The following is a 19110-nucleotide window of genomic DNA, read 5'->3' on the forward strand; positions in this document are numbered from 1 at the left end:
CTTTGCCATAGTGCATTACCCTTTTTTCCATTTTTTTCTTACAATGCTGTGTTTTTATTTAGCATTTTCATCCATCTGTATACATGAGATTGGTCTACAGGTTTTTTTGTCTTGTGTTTATCAGCTTTTCATGTTAGTGTTATACCAGCTATCTGAAATAAATTGAGGAATTTTTCCTTTCCGAAAATTTGGGATAATTTAAACAACATTGGAATTGATCCTTCTTGCAACCCTAGTACTTTCAAAATTATGTATTTAAAAACTCACTTTTCCATTCTTATTTGATAATTGGTCTATTAACATTTTAAATTTTGTCTTGGGTTACTTTCGGTCTTTGATGTTTTTCTCGGAAATTATCCATTTCCTCTAGATTTTCCAGTGTGTTGCATCTAGTACACAGCATTTTAAAGTGAATGTATTTCTGTCTTCATCTTATTTCACTTCTTGGCAGCATTAACAGAGTTGAAGACTCCCTACATCTAAGTTTTGAGTTTCTTAAATTTGTTAAAAGTATATTGATTCCCATTTTTACTGTAATAATGTGATAATGCACAGAAATCTATGATAGATACAAATGGAAAATTACAGGAAATTTGAAAATTTGGTGAATTGTTTGACATTTTTATTTTCTCACCAGTACAGGGTTCATCTCTGTAATTCAGCAATTTCCTACCCTTTTCTCCTTCTCTATATTATTTTTGGAAAATTACAGCCCTATAACAGAGATCAGGAATTTGTTAACATTGTGCCTGACCTATCTGACAATAGTGTTCTCCAAGAGAGTCACTTTGTAAGCAGAGAAGCATTTAAACCAAAGGAAAGTTAGAGAGTGATGTCATCTCTGACTGAAAGACAGAGACAGGCCTCTCGGAACAAATTTTCAATGTCCTTCAAGATGGTAACTAATATAAAATTGCACAATATGATTGCTAAGAATTAATATGAACTGTCTACTTTTTATATTAAAATAATGCTTGCTACAACATGACTTTGCTGAACTGGGTTTCTGTAAAAGATAAAAGTAGTTGGAAATCTGAACGTGATGAAATGAAGTGAGCTTCCAGTAAAAGACTCTATGACAAACTAAAGCACGACCTCAGACGATGCAGCAAAGCTAAAGAAACGGAAGAGAGCGGCGACAGGAGTCTGCCACACCAAGCTGCTGGTGCCAAGGGACAGCGGCCAGCAAGGCAGCAAGGCAGGGTGGGAACTGCTGCCGAATGGATTTTAAACACGATTTTTAATCAACCCCAAGGTAGAGGAAGTCATTTTGCATGATTTATACTTAGGTTTAGGATAGGATTACTGGTCCTATATTGAGTGTTCCTCATACTTTAACAAATTAAATTATGTAGTGAATTGCAATCATTAAAATGTTTCAATTGAATGGAAAAAATTTCTATAAGCCTCCAACTATCAAGGAATGAGTCAAGATATTTTCTGTATAGGGGCCGGCCATGGCCGAGTGGTTAAGTTTTCGAGCTCCACTTCCACGGCCCAGGGATCCGCTGGTTTGGATCCTGGGTGCAGCCGTGGCACTCCTCAGCAGGCCATGCTGAGGCGGCGTCCCACATGCCATGACCTGAAGGACCCACAACTAAAAATACATAACTATGTACCGGGGGGGCTTTGGGGAGAAAAAGGAAAAATACAATCTTTAAAAAAATAAGATATATTCTGTATAAATTTTCCACCTGGATGTACCATTTGAAGTGGAAAGTGGTATCAGCAAACGCTTCTTAAAAACCATGTACACCTTATCTTGACTCGATCCATCAGTAAACATCACTGGGGCGATGTGATCACAGTGACGCTCTCGGGGGCGGTGGTGTGCGGGACCCTATATTAAATCCTCTTTAGCTGCTACACTTTTAATTTTCACATTAAATTTATTTTTCGGTTCCCTCTTCTGCTGTCAGCTGTCACATTGTATTGTTTTCCTGCCTCTAGCAGGACCCTGTTGTGATTTGTTCAGGAGCGGGTATCAGCCAAACTTGTTAGAATTAACTGTGAAGTCAGAATAAGCAGACTCTAAGAGGGGGACCTGCGGAACTCACTTTCAATAAGGCACGTGTGTATCGAGTAACATCCCTGCTGGTCTTTCCTGATGGGTGCTGCCGCCACAACTAAATCCCAAACGGGTGAAGTGCAATGACTTAGATGTTTCTGGTAGGTAATAAAATATCCACCATAACTTAAGAAACCTGTTGAACAGAGTTCTAAAACTCCCTTTACAGAAGAGTCTGACGGCAGATTTCTAATGGGAGGCTATAGGATCACAGGAAGGCAGGCAAAACTAGAGACCAGCAGCTGATCAGGCTTAATTAGCTTCCCATAAACATATTACCGTATTAGGTTACAAAATACAACAGCAATTTAATGAATCATCATATGAGGCATTGAACTCAAAGCTGAACGTTAATGTGCTTTCATAATGCGACTTGCTTAATTACCCCTGCGAATGACTCACCACGGCCCGAGCCTGCGCCCCAGCTCCGGCTCCTGCGATGGGGCTTCACGGTGGTGCTCATTTGCTGAGTAAGGCAATGAGCAGCTCCCTGGGTAAGAAGCAGGCCTCAAAAATATCATGTGACACAGTAACAACACAGCTGTTTCTGGAAGGTTCTAGAAACCCAAGATATGTACTTCAAGAGCTATCTTCTATTTATCAAATCAGATGCAGTTGGTTATTAGATGTCAATTTTTTAAGGCAGACATGATAGAATTCTGTGAATTTACAAGAGGAAGTGACGGCAACTGATAATAGTGCTCATGTAAAAGAGTTATTAAAATAACAGCTTGCTACCAGCCCCAGGCTTCTGAAGAATTTGCATGGGTGGAAAAAACATTTGGGCACAGTTCTTTAACATATTGTAGCAACTGAAAATGTTGGGAGAAGGGCTGGCCCGGTGTCACAGTGGTTAAGCGCAAACAGTCCGCTTCGGCAGCCTAGGGTCTGCCAGTTTGGATCCCGGGTGCGGACATGGCACCGCTTGGCAAGCCATGCTGCGGCAGGCGTCCCACTGTAAAGTAGAGGAAGATGGGCACGGATGTGAGCTCAGCGCCAGTCTTCCTCAGCCAAAAGACAAGGATTGGCAGCAGTTAGCTCAGGGCTAATCTTCCTCAAAAAAATAATAAAATGTTGGGAGAAAAAACTTTATTCCGAGAGTATAACCTTCTTAAAGTTGTTACAATGACCTTTTACGAGAGTGTTTTCAATTTTTAAAATGTTCTTACGTGACAAAATTTAAAGTTAATAATTTCATTTTGGTATCCCCTTTTTTAGGAAATTTTCCCGTCCTGAGGACCCTGGGAAATCTAAGTATGGGACCCACTGGAAAATGTATAAACGCACGCTGCTGGCAGCGGCCAGGGCTGATTTTAAAGGTGAGTATTTCATGAACAGACCAAGATATTAAAACTTTTGGTCAGGAGGATTTTTCCCCAAGTCTTGTGATAACTGTGGGAAAATAGCTGGTTGATCTGACAGTGAAGCTCCTTAAGGATGTTGGAAAAGAGGCCTCAGGAAAAAAAACCCAGAGCCGAAGGGAGAGCAAGGCGCCATTTCTCCCTCCTCACAAGCAGGGGAAAGAGCAAGAATTTTGGACACACACCTTTAAAACTTCTCAGGACAACTACATTTCTAACCCTAACTTTAAAGTTCCTGCTCGCGGTCACGACAAGTCAAGGTCACACCATAAAGCCTAGGGGCGGTGCGTGTAATGAATCGACAATCCAGGCGTCGCGCGCTCAGAGCCCCGTGGGGACCTGTGAGTGCTCAGTGCCCATCAGCTCTGACTCTTCTGCAAGAGCCAGGACGTCTGCCTCCCCCACCTTCTTCACAGGAGAGCAGGGCAGAGGCAGCCGGCTGGACTGTGCCTTTCAGAGATAGACTTAAGGACAGATGTTAGCATACAAATTATAAGACGAAACTAGACTCTTGGGCTAAAACATTACAAGTTTTAACGATTCTCAGCTAAGTTTATTCCGCAAACTTATTTCATTTTGTTGGTTTACACTGTTCTAAAAAGAAGTGTTCATATAAACACAGGGGGTTTTTTTTCTTTTACAGATTGGCAGCTGGGGGGCCGGGCCGTGGCCGAGTGGTTAAGTTCACCCGCTCCACTTCGGTGGCCCAGGGTTTTGCTGGTTCGGATGCTGGGCACAGACATGGCACCGCTCATCAGGCCACGTTGAGGCTGCGTCCCACATGCCACAACTAGAAGGACCCCCCAACCAGAATATACAACTGTGTACTGGGGGGATTTGGGGAGAAAAGGAAAAACAAAATCTTAAAAAAAAAAAAAGATTGGCACCTGAGCTAACATCTGATGCCAATCTTTTTCAGTGTTTTCTTCTCCTCCCCAGAGCCCCCCAGTACATAGTTGTATATCCTAGTTGTGGGTCCTCCTGGCTGTGGCATGTGGGACGCTGCCACAGCGTGGCCTGAGGAGCAGTGCCATGTCCGCGCCTGGGATCTGAACTGGAAAACCCCAGGCCTCAGAAGCGGAGAACCCGAACTCAACCACTGGGCCACAGGGCCGGCACCCCTTTATGTTTACTTTTAATTGACCTTCAAATGCAGCTCATGAAGTGTTCTTGCCACCCCACCCTACCATCACTCAATCAAACGACTCAAGGTACTTACAACCCACAAATGAACAGACACAAACAAGCCTTTTGCACAGTAAACAAATCTTTAATAATGTAAATAAGTGTTCCTTGTTGGAACTTTTTACATCCAGTTCATGTCTTTTCTGAAATTGAGATACATATTTATCAGACAACAATCCCTATAAAACAAAGAGTTTAACTCTGAAAACTCAAGTAATTCTTGAGAGCAGTATTTTTCTTATTGATCTAAAAAGAATGGAGTGTCGAAAGCCAAAAGGGAAAAAAAAAATCACTTCAAATGATCAACACAGAAAAGAACTTAAAAATATTTACTAGGGTAGAGAGAAAAACTCAAAGTACAGATTCTGTTGAAAATGTTGATACTCAAAGAAATAACTTTGGACACACTGCCAAAAACAGATTTTCTCAATTAATTAAAATCAAAAGTGTTGGTTTTATTGTAGGAAAATACATCAATTCTTTGAAGTCAAAATGAAAGAGTTGCACAATTTCTATATAAATGACTGTTTGAATATACAAAGTATCAAATATAAAAGTAGTGTAGCAAGAAAATAAATTGGCAGAAATAATTATTCAACCAGTAGCAATACTTAAGACCACCATTTGAAACATCTTCTATACACAAAGAATGAACAAACACTGTTATAAGATTGCACAGCACACAACTGAATTTAATCCTAATTCCTAACTATTATACTTCCTTCTTCTTCAGTATTAGCGGACCCACATTATCTCCTGTCAATTCATTGTGTTTATTGTGTGAACCATCACAGGCAGGAAACTGGAAAGGAAAACGAATGACAAGTGTTATTTTAAATACGATTCAACAAGTAGAAATATTTGTGAAATGCTCTTATAAAGAAAGCACATTACTTTGAAAACAGAAACAAAAACCCATCAGATAGCTTCCCTGAGTAATAGACATAGTCTACATTTAACCTAACTACGTTCCAATACCACAGCAAAACTAACCATTTTCAATAATCATTGGGTTTACATCTTAAATAAAAAGCTTTGATTTCATGAGAGTCAACAAAACAGGTTTAAAAGGGGATCAAAATAAGCTCCTGTTCTCTGTGGAGCTCTAAATTTAAGCTCACCTCTTCATTTATTTAAAAAGAATGTAATTTAAATTCAAAATATTTTATACTGTTTTCTTACTATAAAACACGTATACTATAATGTTTTTGAAAAAATTTTTAAATATTTTTGAAAAAATCCACTCATGGATTAATGATAATTAACATTTTGGTATATTTTTCCCTCTGCATTTACTATGTGTATTCTTTTAAACAAAACTGGGATCATACTTTAACATGTTTTTCTTACTTGTATTACATCATGTGCTCATGTCATTATTCTTTAAAAATATAATTTGTAACGGCTTCCTAATATCCCATCATTTGTATCACACCTTTAAGCCTATCTATTATCAGATATCTAGATTGTTTCTAAAATTTTATTACGAAGGATGCTGTGATAAACATTATTGTACTTAACTCCTCAAATAACCTATGATCAAAGCAGTAGAAAACAGATCTCATCAACTACTTACAATACTCATCGCTCCTAATTCCTCCTTTTAATTTCCACATTAAAAATCACCCATGGGGCCGGCCCATGGCTGAGTGGTCAAGTTCGCATGCTCTGCTTCAGCAGCCCAGGGTTTCGCTGGTTCGAATCCTGGGCGCAGACACGGCACCGCTCGTCCAGCCATGCTGAGGCGGCATCCCACATGCCACAACTAGAAGGACCCACAACTAAAATATACAACTATGTACCGGGGGACTTTTGGGGAGAAAATGGAAAAATAAAATCTTAAAAAAAAAATCAGCCTTAATTATAGCTGCCATTTACTAGCTCATAATATATATATAAGGCACAAGACATCCATCATCCCATCAAGTCCTCAAAAATCTGTGATGTTGATGTATTATATGATTTAACAAAAAAAACCCCTGAAGATTAGAGATTAAAGTTTAATTTGCCTCATCGAAGTCATATTGTAAGTAGAAGATATCAGCTTTGAACACGATTTATTCAGACTCCAAAGCATATGCTCTTTTCCACGAAACCTTATGTCCTATCTCAAAATGTAAGTATATTTTACATTAACTACATAGGACTGTAGTTACTGTTACTCTACTAACTGCTGAACCTGGTGAAAACATATTTCTATCCTTCCTTGCTGCTCTAACTCTTCTAATGTAGGCAGTATCAATCAGAAAATGCAAACTTTAATTTAGGAATAGACTTTCGGTACTGAATACCACGGAAAAATCTCCCATCTCATAGAACCTCAAAACTGGGGATTTAAGAAGCAGAACAACTTTAACTGCACGAAACGTTAGTGTCCGCATAAATGGACATCTTACCGTCTTAGAACGCCAACACCTACAATAAGCTGCTTTGGTAAGACACAAATCTTCAATGTTTATTTCATTCACCACTTTGGGGTTTTCTTTTTGTATTTTAAGATTAATCAAGCTATCCTTCTGTTGTTTTTTCTTCGGGAGGAATGGACGCACTGCAAGGTAGCCGAGTAGCGCAAGGACACCGAGAAAGGGCAGCAACCGGAGCCATTCTGAAACTGAACAGGCACAGATGGGTCAGCGTGCAGTGCGGCCACAGGGCTCAAATACCTGCCTCTTCTCCAGCTGCTTCTTTCCCTATTCTTTACTTACTCTGTAAAACTGTCAATGAATAAGATAATCAAGCCACCTATACCTAGGACCACCTTGTTTAATTTGTGGGCTACTCTGAGACTTGTGAAACTGGACAACAAGTTTCAGAACTAGGTCCTATATCAAATATCCTACCTCATTATCTTTATTAAGTATATTTGTGTTTATTTCAGGAATTATGATCACCATAATTATAAGCAAAACTCAATGTGTGATATGTGTTATAGGTTTATAAAATGTTTCCACCGTGTCTAAAATCATACAATAGACTATCTTTATTTTACCATTGATAGATAACTTCAGACAGAACATGTCTTCAATGCTTTAATTGACATCTTTTAGTAAGGCATAGTGATTCCTAAAGAAACACCTAAATGTTAAAAGCTACTATTTTTAAAGAACTAATTGAAATTTTCATATACCGAATGCTCTCATCGTTGGACACACCTTATTCCTAAGTGTTCACTACGTGCCGTCTGTCGTGCTCAGCACTGACTTGGGGGATGGGGAATATAAATGCTATAAATGAAATGGTCCCTATGCCTGTGAAGACAGACACACCAGGAAACCAAGATAAACATCTCAGCATGCATTTATCAGATGTGGCTAGTGCCCTACCTGCTGGGCTCTTAGGGACCCCCTTCTGTCCTTAAGCAGCTATCACTTGACATCCTTCAGAGTGCCTACCTGACATCTTGCTCAGCACTATGTAGAAACAGCTCAGCAAGAAAAAAACTGAAGATTATCTGCCAAGGCATGGTAATAAATGCTAGTGGTAAATGAAGAGACTACACTAAGAGGCAACTGCATTATCTGACGCCGTGTCAGCGTAGACACTGTATTCGGCAGCTGCTGTTGTTACTCTCATTTTTCACGTGGGTAAACTGTGGCTTAAGCAGGTTTAGTCCAGGACAGTAAGACCAAAGCTCACTCTCAATCACCATGAATTAAACCAACAGGCCTAAAATTTTCTCTCTTCTCCTCTTGGTAAAACTACTCTCCAAAGATAATTATTCCTACCATTTAACTATTGAAAGAAAGACAGGCTTAACACCAACTCTGCCAAAATGAAACTATTTTTGATACAGCACCATGCCAAAGGTTTGTTAGGAGCTCTAAATGAAACCTATCTACACACGTATGGCACTTGGAAGAGTCCCCGGCGAAAACCAGACAGACAATGAAGAGTAGCTTTTATTAAGAGATTATGGAGACTGGGAGCAACTCCTCTGAAAAAACATTTTGCTGACTCAATTTGACCATGCTACATGGTAGATATCTTTGGGGATCTAGTCTTTTAGTCAACAGAATGAAGCTCTGTAAGGATACGGATCTTGCCTGTCATGCTGGCTGTTCTATTCTCAAACCTGACTGGGGACACGCCACATAGATCCTTGCAATGAACTGAAGTTCTGGAAATGACAAACACCTGTTTCTTGATAGGAAGGTGCCTATCTACAGATCTGTGCTATCCAACATGGCAGCCACTAGCCACGCCGTTGTGATTTGCAGCTGGGATTTTGTTTTAATCAATATGGTAAAATGACAGACACAGAGACAATTGCCTTGAAAGAAAGTTTATTACTCACAGTTCCCAAGAGGAGGGGGCACCCCGTGCCACACAGGGCCACATGGGCAAGTACCAGGGTTGGTGAGGAGGAAGGAGAGGAAAACAGGGGCACAAGCCTTTACTGTGGTTTCCAGACAAAAGGCAAGGTAGGGCAGGATAAACAGTTTAGGACTGGATAGCCTGAACGATTTCAGTGGGCTCTAGGCTGTGGCGTGGTCTCTAACTCTCTCTCCCTGGCCCCAGGTGATTCAGGGCAGGGAACCACTGGCTGGGTGAGTGACCTAGACAGAGGAGAGGAGGTGGCTGTGGCTTTGGACTGGTTGGTTTGCACATGAAAGACGTGCTCACAGGCAAGTTGTTTGCTGTCTCCAGGAACTAGCTAGTCCTGGTGGGGGCAGGTTCTCCTTAGTCAGCAGGGCCCCCAACATGTCCAAAGCATCATAAAATACAGAAAATAAAAAACATGATTAACACATACATGTGGCTATTTAAATTTAAATAAATTGATATTAAGCAAAATTCAAAATTCCACTTCTAAGACACACCAGTCACTCTTCAGCAGCTCCACAGCCACATGACAGTACAGAGGATACTTCCATCCTCACAGAAAGTTTGGGATGGTGCTGCTATAGACATCGTTTCTGTAAAGCCCCATCTCCAGCACAGCCGGGCTCCTCAGACAGCGTCAGCTCCCACAAACAGCCCCACCTTCACGCACCTGCAGCCACAAAGCCATTACCTAGTAGCAGCCTCCCTGTGTTCTTTGTGTAAGGAGTTCCTCCGGTCTGCCATGCCCCTCTCCCTCTGGTCTACCTGATTCATTTGTGTGGACCCTTTAAGACAGGGGTCAAATAATGCCTCCTCCAAAAGTCCTTCTTGGTTTCACAAATCAAAGTGAATCACTTCCTCCTGTGCTTCCAGGCCCCTGTTCCTCATGTTCATCACACTGCTATTATGTTTATAAAGTGGACTCTTCCACCAGCCTGTAAGAAAAGGAGCCGTGGACTGCTCTTCCTGGAACAGCACAGACACCCCTAAGTGCCTACGGAGGGATATAATGAATGAACGCAGAGCCCACGTCAGTCTTTCTCCTTCACCACACTGTAATGATTTATTTACTTCTAGATCAGGCAGTGAATATCTCAGATTGCTAGTGGCCCCGACATCCAGTAGAATATCTTGAAATAGCAGTTACTCAACAAATGTTTGTTGAATGTAGAATAACCTTAAGTATTATTCTGTATGTTACAAAATTAAAAAGTCACAAGAGGGTAAACGACTCAAAGTCAAAGAGTAAATGGATGTGATGTAAAGACGAAAACCTCAACTTAGATTCTTAAATTGAGCATGTCCTATCTGAACCCACAAGTCTCCAGGAACAAATGGTGTGAATACTATTTTAAAATCTACTTCAGAAAATGTTCTTTTGACACAGTCCCGCGGTAAGCCCTACTCTACAGTAAGACAGTGGTGAAGGCACTACTGTCTCTATGGCAAAGGAATGACTTAGCGGGCTCAGTGCAATCTACTTTCTAAAGACAATAAACTTCAATTTAACTCCAGAAAAGCTTTATAAAGGAAAATAATACAGCCTATAAAACTCAGTTAAAATCACTTTAAGAATATTTATTAAGGCTGATTTTTAGTGAAGAAATATGAAATACAGAACAAGAAATTTTTTAAAAACTTTTAAGACTAGCTATTCCCTATGAACCCGTTTGATGTATGTTGAACTATTACAGGTATTTTAGACACTGTGAAGCGAAGACTATTACCTACTCCTAGGTATAATGTATATTTTGTACAGTATATTTTTTATTTTTATTGTTTTAGGATTATCAAAAACAGCATTTATTTTAGGAAATTTAGAAAAGTATAAAAAATAACTTTTAATCCTACCAGTCAAAAGTTGGTAATATCTTATCGTATTTCTACCTTGTCTTTTTTTTGGTGTGCAATATAAATACATATCCTTTAAATCGTTGAAAAACAAAACTGAGACCATATTGTATATAGTCTATATCCTACTTTTTTCACTTAATATTCTATCAGAAGCATGTCCCAATTTCTTAATATCCTTTGGGAAGATGCGTGTGCCTATCATGTCCCCCACTGCAAGAGATGACCTACAAGAGCGGGGCCTTCTCTGTCTGGGTCATCGCCGCATCCTCAGTGCTTACTCAGTAATGCCTGGCTCAATTTATTTTACTTTATACTGAAGCATAATTTACGGTGCAGCCTGTTGAGCTTTCATATACTTGGAGTCTGGGTTCTTTGGTCTGCAAAACAGGAATAACAATAATGCATTCATTTGTTCGACAATACAAGTACCCACCACATTCCATATATGCACGAGGTGCCAGGGATACAGGCTAATGGGTCAGGTCCCTGCTTTCATGGCATAGATGTCTTAGAAGGGGAAAGCACAAAGAACAAGTAAACAAATAAATAATGCCAGACTGTAACAAGAGCCATGAAGGAAATAAACAGGATGATATGAAAGGGAAAGACTAACCTAGGGGCAGAGTGGTGGGTGGGCCACAACTTTAGGTAAGGGGGTCAGAAAGGTTTCTAAAAATTGGACCTTTAAGCCAAGACCTACAGAATGAGGAGAAGCTAGGGGCTCAAAGACTTGCGAAGAACTTTCAAGGCACAAGGAATATTACATGCAAAGTCGCTTCCAACTTCACAGGGTTGTTGGGAGGAATGAGTAAATGGAGTTGGAACTGCTCTGTAAAAACTATAGAGCACTATGCAAAAGAAAGCTTTCTGCCTCGAAGCTACAGTCATGTAAACAGCTGCCTCCTCTCCCAGTGCACAAAAAGATCCCTAACTCCCTATCCTCTAACAGATTTACATAAATCAAGACTTCGGTAAACGCTGGCTGAATTGAGTTTGTGCTCCGTGAAACCAGGATCTGAGGTAACGTCTATTAAGTCTAGGCCTGTTTGTCTTTGTTCATGGCTTACACATGACAACAGTGTAAATTAAAATACAGGAAGACCGTTTAGAGTACTCAAGAAAAAAACTTTAAGCCCCTTCAAGAACTATAAAACCTCACAGAGGTGATGTGACAGGTACTGAAGATACAAAAATTACAAAGACAGAGTCCCCAGCCCAAAGGAGCTTTTGATCTGGTATGGAATATAGATCTATAAAAAAGGATTACGGCACTGTATAGGATGTGCGATCATAAACGAGCAATGTAGAGGAAGAGTGATTAACTCTTTGCAGGGACGAGCAAAGACTACAGGGAGGACGGGACACCTAAACACGTTTCTGAAAGATGAGTAAGAGAACAGGAGCCCATGGGCAGATGGGAGGAGGAGTTATATTCCAACGGAAGAAACAGCAAAGGAAACGCAGAGAGAGAGAACATATGAGAAAAGTCTGGGAAACTAAGCACCATGGTATTGCAGGAAAATAGTCAAAGAGGAGAGGGACAGTAGAAAGACCAGGTGCCAGATCATAAAAAGCTCTGATACACAACAGGCAGGTAATAACCTACCTGTGCATAAAAGGGAACCACTAAAATAGCTAAATATTAAAATCTGAATACTAATCTGAATATAGAAATATATTCTGAATATTTATAACAAATATCTCAATTAAATGTCAAAAAATTATTCACTTAGGAAATCACACTGGTATGAGATGGAAGACGCATTAATGGAGAAACATAAGGAAGAAGAGGAGAGATGGCGGTGGGAGGACAAGAGGCAAGACAACCTCTTGGAAACCCACCGCAATAACCTAGAAGAAAATAACGTGGGCTTAAGCTAAGGCAGCGGCTGCTAAAGCAGAGAGGACACATGGATCCCCTCCAATTGCCTGGCAGTGTGTGTGCGTGTGCGCACACCCTTCTGAGTAGTTGGGCCAGAGCTTTCACTAGGATCTCAGAGCACATCTGTGATCAACTCTCACTCGACCTGAAATTTAAGAACCACTGACTCAGTAGTCAAATCAATACGATTTGGTGATTGATTAAGTACGGAGCATGAGGTAAATGGAGGAAGTGAAGCTCCTTTACGATCCCTAGATTTCTAGTTTCATTATCCAGATGTATGGAGGTTCTGGCTTTTAATTAAAGAACAAAACAAAACAATCTCAGAAGGGCAGCTTTAAGCAGGAAAAGACAGCGCAATATTGTAGGAAAAAGAGAAAAACAGGTGTCAACATCCTTAAAGAATGTAAGGGAGAGATTAAAGGTCAACAGACAACAGCAAATGGCAAGGGATCCTGATGGATGGCAGAGACACAGCTTTCTCTGAAAGAGTGGAACGGTTCCAGAGTGGAGGCGGCTCTGCAGAGCCTGAAAGGCGCAACTGTCTCTGTCCCCTCATCTGAGCGAGACAAGGAGAGAGACCAGAGAGCTCTGGGCAAGTGGTTTCCTGAGGGAGAGCTTTGTTTCCCCGGAGCAAGGAGGTGCCTCTATGAGAAGTGTCAAGGGTTTTAGGAGACGAGCCAGAATTAGAAGACGAAAGTGAAAGAAGATCAGGGGTTGGAGAGCGAAAGAGATGCATTTGGGGGTGTAATTAAGTCAACTAGATGGAACTAGCTGACAACTATGTTCAATCATTGAAACACCCAGTTAGGCAACATTTTGTTTCCTCATTTGAATGTAACAAAGCTGAATTTCCTCAAATTTTTTCCCTTAATTCAAAATTTTCACTTCTGATAGAACTTTATCCTCTATCAGTGAAATTTTCCTGTTTCCAATTTTTCAAAAAATTATGTTTCTAATTTTAAAAAGGCAGACCACACTAGTACTGTTACTACTGAGCAGGATTCTAATATTTATTTTGCAATGGTATTCTATTTCCCACTATTAAGATAAAGAATAAGACTAAAGAGGTGGAGGGGAGAACCGGCACCCTCAGAGAAACAAAATCTAGACAGCAAAGAACACTTCAAAGTCCCTGAGTAGCAAGCAATTTTAACACATTTTCTGAAAGTAGACACTGTTAAAAGAAAATGTCTCCTTAGAGAAAGAGAGCTAGAGTCGAGAGGAGGCAGATTCAATCATCTATAGATAGGCTAACTGTCACCCCCTATTCCAGATCAAGATATATAAACAAAAACGACAATCAAAAACTTTTTAAAGTACACTATTCCAGATCAAGATATTAAACAAATACTGTGATAAAAACACTTTTAGAAGCACTCATAGACGCACAATGGATCTCATGGATCGCTATTCTAAGGAACTAGGACGGATTTTTTTTTCCTTTTCAAAGGGTTGCATACAATGATACCACAAAAATAATACTGGCAACTTGGTTGCCGATAATTTTATAACATATTTTCTTATGTATCATTTACAACTAAGACACAGAAATGACTTCTATTTCTGAACCGTAAAAAGTAAAATATTTTCAACGGATGGCTTTACTATTACCACTTAAAACCTAATACAGACTACTCAGGACCAAAGGGCCAATAAAACAAAACTAATAATCAATTTTAAGATCTTTTTTCCATTCATTATTGTGAACAGAACAGCATCAAGGTATCTAAAACATTGCCTGGCCCATAGTAAGTGCTCAATAAATACCTGATGACTTGAGGAATTTCAAATTGCAAAGTAGTTACATGAAAAGAAAATGTCATAATGAGATCAAAATTGTCTCCACAAAGGCTAGTATAATCTTTAATTTTATTTATTTATTTATTTTGCTGAGGAAGATTCACCCTGAGCTAACATATGTGCCACCCTTCCTCTATTTTTTAGTATGTGGGCTGCCAGCACAGCATGGCCACTAACAGAGCGGTGTAGGTTTCAGCCTGGGCACTGAACCCAGGCCACCAAAGCGGAGTGTGCTGAACTTAACGACTAGGCCATGGGGCTGGCCCTAATTACACTGACTTTTAAATATAGTTGGTCTAACCAGGAAGTGGGAAGAAAACTTTTACAACTTATAGTAACTACGTAAACATTTTCCCAAATTCTCAAAAAAAGTTTTCTAGAATAAAATTTTTCAATCTTTCAGAAATAACCTTTATTATTTATATGTTAATAAACACAACTCTTTCGTTTGAAGTTAATGATTTATTATACTTTCCTATTGAGAAAACTCACCTTTTATTCCATTTCTTTGAAAAAAAATTGAGGTACAATTTTACATACAGTAAAATAAAGAGATCTTAGGGGTTTTAGCTCTGAGTTGTGACTCTAGGGTCCACTGAGAACCTGTAAAAATATGTAAAATATTTCCATTGCCCCAGAAAGTATTCTCCTGTCCCTTTCTAGTCTATCGCCCTCCCACTGATTCCTATAACCAAAGCTTTGTTCAGTCAACATAAGGTTTTTGAGATTCATCCAATGGGTCAGCAAGCTGTTCCTTTTCATTGCTGACCAGCACTCCACTCTACGAATGTACCATAATCTGTGCAGACACTGGGCTGCCCCCAGCCTGGGGCTACTATAAAGAAGGCTGCTAGGAACAAGCTTGGATTATAAGGCTTTTTGTGGCTATGCTTTCAACTCTGTTCCACTTCTAAATTTTTCGTTCAAAATTGGCCCTTTCTGGATAAACAAAGTGAATGCCCTCAAAGCTGTCGGCTTTGGCATCTTTGTGTTACTCCGGGAAAAATCTTATGACAGTCTAGGATTCACTGCTTTGTCTTTAGGAGTAAAACTTACATTGCAAAGAAGCACACTAGTTCAAGTGTGAGAACTACTATTCTCGAAGTTTCATAGCTAGCTTTTAAGTCTAGAAGTAAACTGCTTTCTGACTTTCGAATGGGAAGATTTGTTTGTTGTTCTATTTTAAAAGTTTATACGACAGGGAAAGCTTTTCTAAAGGTCAAAGTATTAAAATAGACTATATTTCCAAAGAGCAGAATCATCCAAATTTATCTTAAAAGCCTCACTTTTAAAAATGTGACCTAAACAAAGATAGTTAAGTTGTTTCTGATAGATAACGATTGTCTGTAAACACTGCATGGCAATTAAGGATCTCCAAGTGTTTACTAAGAATGCAGAGTCATCATGAGTCAGTCAGTTTTTAAAAACCACTGGATCTATATAGCGAAGAAAACACAGATAATGTGAACTGTAACTCTTTTTACTCTAATTGTCATAGACAGAAGATGAAAATATTTTTGATCTCCTAGACATTTTAAACAATTTCTGAAAAGTTATCTTCCCAGTTTTTGCTTCAATAAAAGTCTAAGTATGGGTTCTACAAGTAGCTCATTCAAGAGAGCCAAATGTCATTTGCTACTACAATCTGTTCCGAAGGGGAGACTCAGAATGAAAAGTGGTTATCCATAGTGCTCCAAAATAGATTTTGCAACTGTTATACTATCATTGTCCAGCAGGAAACAGACTATTTTATTTTTTTCATAAAGCACTTACTACAAACATGTTAATGTTTCCTAAACAAACAATACAATGAGAACTAAACTGAAGACGCAATGTATTGGGACTTAAATGAAATACGTACTATTAAGATATTTATCGGTCGTCGTTATTTCTGAGAATCAGTCCTCATGTTAAATATTTAACAGCTTTGAAGAGGAAGTTGCTATATATTATTGATTGAAGGGGGGAAAAGGTTTAGGTTAAGTTTCCTTAATGCCTCTTGGAGGAATTAAACATTTGTTGACAGTAGGGATCTTCAGGGAAAAAAACCCTACACTTCTAAAATCTTCCAGCCATTAAATAAAAAATCATACTTTCTAATCGGCTTCAACTACACTCTATTTACAGAAAATTAGAGCTAATATAAAACCAGCCAGCCTCAGAATCAATACACATAATTCAGGTTACACTGGACTGGGGTGGGAGGAAGGAGATTTTTTCTTTTCTTGACTGTTAAAAACTCAGCAGTTAATTTATGCAAATTAAGAAGGTAGGTTGGCAACTGGGAACAAGTGTCACAAAATGCTATTCGTTGGACCCAGTATTACCATTTTAGTCAATAGATATAAGGGTATAATTCAAAGAGAAAGAAAACAATTGGTTTATGGCTACTTACCACTGAACATTATGAATCAAAAAAATACATATATAAACATTACAAATTTCCAGCTGCAGGGGAACGATTAGGCCTCCTGTAATGTTAATCTAAAATAGATTATATAGTTGTTAGAACAAGATGAGGAAAACATTAAAATATGTAAAGTACTTAAGTAAAAGAAATGATAACGGGAAAAGTCAACATTTTACATAATTGCTGCAATTCTATCAGAATAAACTAGTAGGATCAAAAGAAGACTTTGACGTTTATAAACACTTGATTTGAAACAGTTTTTTCATGTTACTTTTATGTTGCTTCTGATGTTTCAATGTTTCTTTTAATGTTTATTATTCAGTACCATGCTTTCTACCAAACCCTTTCAACATGTGAAAATGTTAAAACCTCACAATCCATTTCTCAACAGGGCAACTGTCTCTGACCATAATTCAGTCACCTAGTTCACCCCGTCTACACCTACCTACCACCAGACTGCCTTTTTAAAAACACTTCTGAGAAGGGCTATCTCCCAAGGCACCCTATTTGTTTGGGGAAAGTATTCTCTCATTAAAACAAAAACATCATCTTTGTACTGGAGCCGAAATCCATCTCCAAATAACGGTCACTGATTGGGTCCTAGTTCTGTCTTTCGGTCTGCAGACAGAGCTTCTTCAGTCGGCCTTCCAAATGCTGTATTTTAAGTCAGCGACCACAGATCTCCAGACTGCTCCAGGCTAAGCAACTCTGTTTGCCTCAAAATTATCTTAATTCATGCTTACACTCCCTGGCGCTCAGGACGCAGGAGCTCCACGTCTGCTGGGGCAACATGGTTTTCTTCCCTCACCATCCTAGTCAGTCTGAGCCTAGTTTGCAAACATCTCACTTACACTGTCATGCCCAGAACCCAACAAAATCTTCCAAGTGTTGATGGCATCCGGGAAATTTTCATCGTTTGGATGTGAAATGCCGAGTTGTGGATCTTTTTGCAAAGGAGAGAGCTTAAGTACAGAACGTTACGTGTATTCATTGCATCTCACTTTCTAAGGCTGGCGCGTCACGGCAGCCTTTGAACACGCTCGGGCTACTGCATCCTTCCTCCACCTCGAGCCACTTCGGCTGCCTCCACGCGACCTCAAACGCCCTAGGGTGGGTCAACTCTCTCCTACAGGAGCGCAGGTTATCTTCCAATTTTGTTCCTAAACCAAACTGCCACGTACGTAAGCCGCGTCCGTCCGTTCTCGCCCACGCGCCGCGAGCGCCGCCCCGCCAGGAGCCGGGCCTCCCTGACCCCGGCGCCCGAGATGACGACGACTCCTCCCGCTCCACGACGAGCGAGCAGCCTGCCGAGGGCGGCGGGAAGGAGGAGAGGGGCCGGCGCAGCCCGCCCCGGCGACAAGCGCCACCAGCGGGCGGCGAGGCGTCACGCGCCCCGGCCGGCCGCGCCCCCGCCGCGCGGGCTCACGGGCCACGTGCCCCGCCGAGCTCCGCCCTGCCCCTCGGCCCGGGACTTCCAGACGCCCCCACCCCCGCATTGGGAAGGATGGGGAGCCGTTGACGGCGGGGTTACCTGTGAGCCGGGCGAACCCGGAAATGCTCTCGGGGACCGGGAGCCGCTTAAGGTACGCGGGGAGCTGCACCTTGACGATGCGGGCCACGCTCTCCAGCACCATCCTCGCGCGGCGGCCGCTGCTCTCCGAGCCCCGCCGCTCCCGCGCCTGCGCCGAGCGTGGAAGCTGCCGGCCGGCTCCGGGCCTGGGCGCGGGCGCGGGCGGGGCCGGGGTCGGGGCCCGGGAAGAGAGGCGACCTGCCGGGCGCCGATTGGCTGCGGGCTAGTGACGTGCGCGGACGCCGAGGGGCGCGCGGCCGCGGGCTGCGGGCCGGAGCGGCGGGCTTCGGAGCGGCCTGCGCCGGGGCCTGGTCCGAGCGCGGCCGGCGGCGGGGCGCTGCGGGCTGGACGGCGGGCGCGCGAGCGTCTCCTGGCGCCTGTCTCTGCCGTGCGCGCTCCGGCGGCGCGGGGCCCTCGGCCTGCGCCCCGCCCTCCGCCCGGCCCGGGCGGCCGCAGCGCTGCCGTTGCCTCCGCAGACAGCGCTTTCTTCGGCTGACTGACCCCGGGAAAGTGCTGAAGAGTGTGAACCTCAGGGTTTCCTTTAGTTTATGTTCCCGGCTTCTGCTCAAACTCAAGTCTCCGTGCAGATCTTGACGTTTTACTAATTTTTATTAACTTCTTTTAAACAATTGAAAGGTGAGAGGAGACAGCTTC

The 19110-nt window shown here is 41.4% G+C and overlaps 2 protein-coding genes across 6 annotated transcripts in view; one reads left to right on the plus strand and one right to left on the minus strand.

The window, feature by feature from the left end:
* Window positions 1–4678: 4678 nt before the first annotated feature.
* CISD2 (CDGSH iron sulfur domain 2) lies at window positions 4679–18841 on the minus strand. Its single transcript, XM_023637629.2, has 3 exons — window positions 18418–18841; window positions 7011–7225; window positions 4679–5416 (listed from the first exon to the last, which is right to left on the minus strand). Exons 1-3 carry the CDS (start codon window positions 18518–18520, stop codon window positions 5327–5329), a joined length of 408 nt encoding a protein of 135 aa, XP_023493397.1. The 5' UTR covers window positions 18521–18841; the 3' UTR covers window positions 4679–5326.
* Window positions 18188–19110, plus strand: part of UBE2D3 (ubiquitin conjugating enzyme E2 D3) — a 71342-nt gene continuing 70419 nt past the window's right edge. For 3 of the 5 annotated variants that reach the window (XM_070263340.1, XM_070263342.1, XM_014738630.2), the window contains exon 1: window positions 18188–18469. The gene's annotated coding sequence lies outside the window, so the exon portion shown is untranslated. Of the gene's footprint in view, window positions 18470–18771; window positions 19093–19110 lie in introns of those variants that run through there. The other 2 variants (XM_070263345.1, XM_070263343.1) reach the window with 2 other exon arrangements.

Source organism: Equus caballus, chromosome 3 (assembly GCF_041296265.1).
Source record: "Equus caballus isolate H_3958 breed thoroughbred chromosome 3, TB-T2T, whole genome shotgun sequence".
NCBI lineage: Eukaryota > Metazoa > Chordata > Mammalia > Perissodactyla > Equidae > Equus > Equus caballus.

Bases quoted from the DNA above. Each gene is read 5' to 3' on its own strand.
- CISD2 (XM_023637629.2), bottom strand. From the start codon at position 18,520: ATGGTGCTGGAGAGCGTGGCCCGCATCGTCAAGGTGCAGCTCCCCGCG. The intron at 7,226-18,417 runs GTAACCCCGCCG...GTGCCTGTTCAG, and splicing joins CGGGTTCGCCCGGCTCACAG to TTTCAGAATGGCTCCGGTTG. The intron at 5,417-7,010 runs GTAAGATGTCCA...TTTCCTTTCCAG, and splicing joins GGTGTTGGCGTTCTAAGACG to TTTCCTGCCTGTGATGGTTC.